This window comes from Carlito syrichta, unplaced genomic scaffold (genome assembly GCF_000164805.1).
Source record: "Carlito syrichta isolate Samal-C Ts95f unplaced genomic scaffold, Tarsius_syrichta-2.0.1 Scaffold303101, whole genome shotgun sequence".
NCBI classification, from domain to species: Eukaryota; Metazoa; Chordata; class Mammalia; order Primates; family Tarsiidae; genus Carlito; species Carlito syrichta.
Window position 1 is genome coordinate 180,739 of NW_007247197.1, and position 8,316 is coordinate 189,054.

The 8,316-nt window shown below is 42.8% G+C and overlaps 1 protein-coding gene across 2 annotated transcripts in view; it reads right to left on the reverse strand.

Annotated features, from left to right (window-relative positions):
• Positions 1-7,284, reverse strand: part of ZBTB40 (zinc finger and BTB domain containing 40) — a 37,585-nt gene extending 30,301 nt beyond the window's left edge. For both annotated transcript variants that reach the window (XM_008057652.2, XM_008057651.2), the window contains exons 1-2: positions 6,548-7,284; positions 5,332-5,465 (exon numbers count right to left, since the gene is read on the reverse strand). In XM_008057652.2, coding sequence (XP_008055843.1) covers positions 5,332-5,465; positions 6,548-7,253 — 840 coding nt within the window. In that variant the 5' untranslated portion in view covers positions 7,254-7,284. The remainder of the gene's footprint in view (positions 1-5,331; positions 5,466-6,547) is intronic.
• Positions 7,285-8,316: the final 1,032 nt, after the last annotated feature.

The following is an 8,316-nucleotide window of genomic DNA, read 5'->3' on the forward strand; positions in this document are numbered from 1 at the left end:
ATCTATCACAGAAACAAAGAACAGAGTACCATATGTTCTCACTCATAAGTGGACCTTGAAGAATTATAATACTATAAGAAAGCATTTGACAGTAATGGAAAACTGTCAGGGGAGGAGGGGTGGGATTGGCAGTTGAGGGAAACTGCTAGGGGGGGCAGGGGCATACCTCATCCACAAGGGTACCTGCATAATCAATGTTTGTATACCTAACCCTGAATTGTACCCCATATCTTTATAATAAAAAAAAAATCAAAGCTCTCAGAAAGCTAATAATGTATAAATAGAAAAGCAAAAAACCCAAATAACCTTTAAAATTGTACAGAACACAAAATACTGTTGTTTCAAGTGAACAATTCTTAAACGCCCTCACCACTGAAGCCTTACGGTGATATTTGTAATTTGGTGACTCCTGTGTACACTTCCCCCAAAACAATCGCATGTATGGCAGGATTTCTTTGCTGTCAAGCCACTCTATAAGGATTGGGATCAAGTCTTATTTAAGTTTATTTTCCTGGCAATCAGATCAGTGTGTAGCACATATCAGTTGCTTAGTAAACATCTGCTGAATCAAAGGATAAGCAAAGCCTAACACTTGGGGAAAATGGGTACTCAGTGGCTTCTCACAACACTGAAAGGAGCTGACACAGACTTCACAACATCTGCCGTCACATAACGAAGAGCTTTGTGAGCCATTAACTTCTCCAGCTGTGCTTCTGAAAATGTGTTCTCCTGATACCAGAACAGCAACCCACAGGGAACTTCCTAAAAATGTAGATTTCCAGGCTCTACCACAATCTAAGAATCAGACTCTCGAGGTCTGGAGGTAAACGGCTTAACAAGCACCTCAGATGGTGTTAATGTACACTGTACCATTGTTCTAGAGACTGATTGCTTCATACTAGACATTACCTATGAATTTCAGGAAGCTTAATGCCAAGTGAATGGTGGTATCTATTTAAAAGCAGGCCTTACAAATTAAACCTAAAGTAAAAGCAAACCATCTCATGTTATCACAGCACCAGGATACCATAAGGCATTCAATGAAAGGGGAGTTTCAAGGTCTATCAAGTCCCAAAATTGAGTTAATGTATAGACAAATAGCAGTTGCTACCTACTGATCTCCTACTGTGTGCCTGGCATGATATTATGAGTTTTATATAAAAAAATCTTACTTACAATGACCCTATGATATAGGCAACAGCATTCTCATTTTACAAATTTGGAAACGAAGGCTTATTAAGATTAAATTACTACTCCTATTTAACACAGTACCAGAAGTCCTAGCCAGATCAATGCCTATCAAACTACCAGCAACATTTTTTCACAGACATAGAAAAGAATAATAAAATTCATATGGAAGCAAAAAAGAGCTCAAACAGCTAAAGCAATCCTTAGCAAAAAGAACAAAGGTGGTGGCATCATTTTCTCAGACTTCAAACTTTACTACAAGGCTACAGTAACCAAAACAGCATAGTACTGGCACAAAAATAAACCACAGACCAACAGAACAGGATAGAGAACCCTGAAAAAAAAAAAAAACTCCACAGGCCTTCAACTGACTCATCTTTGACAAAACTGACAAAAACAAACATTGGGGAAAGGAAACCCTATTTGGCAAATGGTTCTGGGAAAACTGGCTAACCACATGGAAAAGAATGAAACTGGACCCTACCTATCACCATATACAAAAATTAACCAAAATGGATCAAGGACTTCAACATGAAACTTCAAATGACAAGAATCTTAGAAGAAAACCTAGAGAACACCATCCTGGACTCTGGCCTAGGCAAAGAATTCATGGCTAAGTCTTCAAAAGCAAACGCAGCAAATAACTGAAATTAACAAGTGGGATCTTATCAAGCTAAAATTCTGCACAGAAAAAAAAAAAAAAACCATCAAGAAAGTAAAGAGACAACACACAGAATGGGAAAAAATATTTGCAAACTATGTATCTGATAATGGCCTAGCGTCCAGGATCTTTAAGGAACTGAAACGAATTGACAGGAAAAAAAAAAAAAAACCATTAAAAAGTAGGCAAAGGACAACATACAAGCAGCCAACAAACATATGAAGAAATGCTCAGCATCATTAATCATAAGATAAATGCAAATTAAAACTACAATTAGATACCATCTCATACCAGTCAGGATGGCTATTATCAAAAAGTCAAAAAATAAAGGGCTGGTGAGGCTGTGGAGAAAAGGGAACACTTGTACACTGTTGGTGGGAATGTAAACTAACTCAACCTTCATGGAAAGCAGTTTGGAGATTTCTCAAAGAACTAAAAAATAGAGCTACCATTCAATCCAGCAATGCTACTTCTGGAAATATACCCAAAGGAACACAAATAATTCTGCCAAAAAGACACCTGCACTCGTATGTTTATTGTAGCACTATCTACAATAGCAAAAACAAGGTACCAACCCAAATGCTCGTCAGAGGTGAACTGGATGAAGAAAATGTGGTATATATACACTATAGGATACTACGCAGACATGAAGAAAAAGTCATGACCTTTCCAGCAACATGGATGCAGCTGGAGACCATCATTCTAAGTGAATTATCAGAGAAACAAAAAAACTGAATACAGCATGTTCTCACTCATAAGTGGGCACTAAACATTGGATACACACAGGCACAAAGATGGGAACAAGAGACACTGGGCACTGCTGAAGGAGGTGGGGGGGGGATAAGGGATTCAAAACCACCCACTGGGTACCATGCCCACTACTTGGGGGGTTCATCAGATGCTCAAACTTCACCTTCATACAATATTAAGTAATCCTCATATGTACCCCACGATTCTAAAATTAAAAAATAAAAAGATTAAGTTGATTAAGGTTACAGTGCCAGTAAATGGTACAATTGAATACATAAATTTTATCTCCACACAGTGGAACACTGCCCAGCAATAAAAAGGAATGAACACACAACATGGATGCATTTCAAAATAATTATGCTGAATGAAACAAGCCAGACAAAAAAATACATATTCTATGTCTCCATTTGTATGATATTCTAGAAAATGTAAGCTAATGTATACACCAGGAAGCAGATCAGTGGTTACCTGGGGGACGGGTGAAGGGGCAGGAGTGAGAGAGTACAAAGGGACATGAAGCGCCTTCTGGGGGTGGCAGGTATACTCACCACCTTGGTTGTAGTGATGGCTTCAGGGCATATATCAAAACTACTCTAACTGTACACTTACACATGCAGTTTGCTGTATATCAATCGTACCTCAATCAAGCTGGCTAAAGAAAAGCGGAGGGTCTAAGTACAAAGCAGCAGCTCCCTCATTCCATATTTACCTTAATCTTATGTCTTAAAGTATCTTTCCCTTTTCTTTCTGGTGTTGAAAGATTTATTATGGACTACAACAGAAGCAGTTTTAAATACAGCCACCAAATGATTTGGAGAGCTCTTACTCTGACCTCAAAAATGGAGGAAGAAATAACATAAGCCTATAATGATCACCAACAGTGAATCAGTGTTCTCCCAAAGTACTATTAATGTTACTGCCATCAAAAGATTAGAAAAAGAATTGGAAAAAAGAAAGAAATGTTGAATAAATCCGTGTATAACAGACATTTCTTGATCACCTGTTATGTACTAGACACTTTAAGGCACCAATGTTAAAAAAAATGCCTAAGACACAGTTCAAGACAGTATAGAGGTGATGCTAATAACTTGAGTGTTGCTGATCTAAGGAATGTGGCTCCTCTGTAGTCCAAGCAGAGAGGAAGCCTTAAGAGAAAATGCAGAGGTGTGTCTATGAGCTATCAAGGTAACAAACCACTGACAAAAGTGATGGATAGAACAGTTAAGGGAACATGCAAGTGCAAAATATAAACCATAATGTCCTTCAGGATAATCGGTACAAAGAGTACCAAGGATGTATGACTTGAAATCTCCCAAAGAGAGTCATCAGGGTGCACCTAGCCTTGTAAATAACTTGTCTCCCAAGAAAACAATTTAGAGTCAACTGTCAATTAGCACAGTTAAAATAAATACTAGACCTTGAATTTATTTTTTTTAAAAGTAAGTTGCCATGAATCAGGAAACCATTTAATTACTAGAAGGCATGCATTGCTTGGATCGACACTCAGTAGTCTCCAGCAACATGGGGCCTCCCCACTCTGAGGAGCAGGCCTGGGGGTAGTGCCCTGGCTGTGCCAGCAGCCTCTCAGAAGGGGGAGCAGGGCTGGAGAAAGGGGAAGCAAGGGAGTTCTAGAGTGGTGGTGAGGCGAATCCTGCAGGGTCAGGTGTGAGGAATCAGGCAGTGACAGAGCACACAGGAGGACACGTATTGCAAGGGAGTTACTGAAAAGCAGATGTCAGCTACAAAACAGCATGACAGCCAACTGGCAGTTTCCTGTTGGACAACTACTAAACATTTACATATATGTATCCCATTTACCCCATCAGGAGGCAGTATAACTCAGTGTGTAGGGGAACAGCCCTCAAGTCAGAATGAATCGGTCTGAATTTTGGCTCAGGTCACAGGAGCTCTGCCAGACAGTTTTCTCATTCATAAAATAGGACTCAACAACAGCACCCACTTTGCCGGGTTCTGTGAGGGTTAATTGAGATCACCTACATACCAAGCTTAGCACAAGAAGGGTTCAACACATGTTTACCGTTGTTGTTTTTCTGTCTGAAAATGGCCACTTTACTCCTAAACACTGGTGCAGTCTACTCCGTAAGTCTGCATGAAGCCATTTGTCCGAGTTTTGAGTATCTGTGGCTGTTTTCATTTTTCGTGCTTGAATCTCAGATTCATTCACGACTGTGTCCTGCTCGCTCACCGGGAAGGAATGGCCAAAACCGGTGAGAAGCAATTTGTCCTTCCTTGCTGAGCTTCCACTTCTTTTCCTTCTTCACGGAAATATTTTTTTTTACTCTCATGAAAATATTTATAACGGTGTCTTTCAAATTTTTGTCTGCTGATTACAACATCTTGGACGTCTTAGGGCTAGCTTCTACTCTTGTCTTTTATCTTGTGTATGAGTTACATTTTCATGTTTCTTCACACATCTCATGAACTTTAAAATTGATTACTAGAAACTATAAATGATAATTATAGAGAAATAAATTTTTTAAAAACTGAGTAGAAGCTGAGCTTTGCCTGATGATCAAAATGTAACTTCATTTTGAAACTGTCTTGCCTAATACTTTTGCAAGATTGCCCTTAGGAAATAAAGGTTTTAAAATATCAGTTTCAAAAATGAAACTCTGGGATTTTTTTGGCATTTTCATGTTTCTGCACATATGGAAAGTTAACATGGTTTCCTGAGAACACTAGACTAGCAAACAAATAAAAGAGGTACTTACCTCCTTCTGGGGGCCTTTCATCTCTGAACATACTTCTAGTCTTTTTAAAACATCCTGGGTAACCCCAAGTGCTTCTGAGAAGATACTTTCATTTTCTAGGAGAAAATTCAGGTGGTAGTGTTTTCTTCCACACTCTGAATGGATCACAAAATAAAACAAATCAGGAATTCATTACCTGAAATGATTCTTTAAAAAATTTAAGCTCAGCCGAGCTCAGTGGCTCAGCCTGTAATCCTGCGCCTTGGGAGGCTGAGGTGAGTGGATGGCCTGAGCCCGTGGGTTTGAGACCCGCTTGGGCAACTTGGTGAGACCTCATCTCTACAATAAATCAAAAAATTAGCCGGGTGTGGTAGCACGCACCTGTAGTTACAGCTACTTGGAAGGCTGAGGGGGAAGGATCGCTGGAGCCCAGTAGGTCGAGCCTGCAGTGGCCGAGAGTGGCCACTGCACTCCAGTCTGGGTAACAGAGTGAGACTCCAACTCAAAAAAAAAAAAAAAAAATTTAAGCTGGACTGGACACCATTCTTACTGACTTAAAAAAACATAAGCTGTCCGAGAACCTGCAGGTCACATACTGCACTGAACTGACAACTGGCTCATCACGTTGGCTATAAAAGTCAACAGCATCTCTCACAGTTCCTCCTCTAGGCCAGTCTCAGCCCAGTCAAAAGAGCAGATAATTACCAGAAATGGTACACCGCTATGTCAATGCTGTTTTTCTGCCCTGTAGCTCATATTCTGACTTTAACATTTAAAAAGACAGACACTCCTGAAAGAAGAATGTCCTGCCTGGCGCAGTGGCTCACACCTGTAATCCCAGCACTTTGGGATGCAGAACCAAGAGGACTGCCTAAGTCCAGGGGTTGGAGACCAGCCCGGACAACTTGGCGAGACCTTGTCTCTGCAATAAAAAACAAACATTAGCTGGGCACCTATAGTTCCAGCTTCTTGGAAGGCTGAGACAGAAGTATCACCTGAGCCCAGAGGTCGAGGCTGCAGCGGCCGTAAGTGTGCCATGCACTCCAGCCTGGGCAACCGAGTGAGACTCCTACTCAAGAAAAAGAACGTCCCAGAAGGGTGCTGTATTGGGTTCTGGTTTTCTACCCAACAACGGTCTCTGGTAAGTTTAGCAGTGAAACATAAAAACTGATGGAGATCACTGAATCCAGTCGCTGAAAGCAGAAGGGGCACAAAACAACTTTTGAGTGACTGTCACCTGGCTCTGAGCTCGCCTCCATCGTCTCACTGAAGGCTCGCACAACGGGGCGGGGGGGACACGCTCTGGCTGGGTCAGGAGTCCCTGCTGGGGCTTCAGTGTTCCCCTGGGTCTCCTGGGCAGTGGGAGGGCCCACGCTCATCTCCTGGGTAACTGTATGGACAGCATCGCTGGTCTCCTTGGTCTCGGCTTTCACAGGACCCCCTAGAGCGGCAGAAACCTCTGGGTGAGAACGAGGCTCCGCCGCACCTTCGGAGGAAAGGGTTTCTACTTGAGGCCTCTCGGATTCCTTCCTGAAAGACTCTGAGGACGGCAGAGAGACATCCTTTACCACCTGACCCTGGACAGAGCAGTGTACAAGGCTGGTCAGAAGATTTTTACAGCTCACAGCCACATCAAACATCTGTAGACTGTCGGCTAAAGAGATGATTTTGGAAAAGTTGTGCTTGCCCACAGGGAGTTTGCCAGTATACATCATCTCTAGCAAGAGGGCAAACTCCTCAGGGCTCACCACAGATGCATCGATAGAGATGGTGTCCGTGCTGTCCAGCAGGGTTTTGAACAGCAGGCTGGCGGCAGCCAAGACAAGCTTGTGGGCCCGGAAGTAGATGGTCCCAATGGAGATGGTGCAGTCACAGAACTGCTGCTCCTTGCACAGAGTGTAGAGCTGCCGCAGTAGTTGCCGGCTGTAGTTGGGGAGCTCCATGGCACTCGCTGTGCCCAGAAACTCTCGAACTCTCCTCCTTGCTTCCTCTGCACTTCCAGAATCCGCCTTGTGAGGATCAGTCCTGGAGAAACCCACAAGCGCAGGTCAAAACCTCACAACCACACAGGGGAATGCAATTCACGCATCCACTCAACGACAGTTGCTCCTGGGAGGGGAGTGTGCCAGGTAGACTAAATTAAAAAAAAAACAACCATCACAATTATGTGTTGAACAATATGGAGGGGACTACACTTAGTGCCTTACATGGGTGATCAAATTTGATCTTCATGATGTTCAGTGGAAAAGATACTATTTCCTGCCCATTTTACAGATGAGACTGAAGCTTTGAGGAACCGAGAGAACCAGCCTAGGGAAAAACAGCCATTAAACAGCATGCTGCATCTCCTGCCTTCAAGGCTGTCACTACACTACTGTGTGCCATTCCTGCCCCTCAGTCACCTGCAGTAGACAAACATATAGACAGAGACTTATAATACAATGTCCGCAGCTGACTCCATCTACCCAGGGCACCAGACAGAGGTGAGCACTCCCTCCCTCTCAGGATGTGCCTTCCTCCTGGTTCTCCTGGTCTCCCACTTACTCCAGCCATGCCTTCTCAGGTTCCTTTGCTGTAAATGTGTTTCCTTTAAATGTGGAGTGCTCCATGTCTCAGTCACCCTGCCACTCACCTTCTCTCTCACCTGATTCCGTAACTTGGAAATACCATCTACATGCTGACAGCCTTCAGGTTTATACCTCCGGTTCAGATCTCCCCTCTACACTTCAGATGGATACCTCCAGTGACCTACTCAACTCTCCAGCGGGAAACCTAACAGGTTTCTGAAACATCACATATCCAAAACACTCCCACCACGCTACTCACTCCAGAGCAGTTCTGTACTTCTAGATGCTCAGACTAAAAGTCACGTCTTCCTTGACTCCTATTTCCTTCTCAATCCCTGTATCTCAATTCTTTAGAAATCCTGTTGGCTCTACCTTCAATATATCCAATCACTTATCATTCCCTCCGCTGGCTCCACTCTGGCCAGTCCAAGTCAGCCAG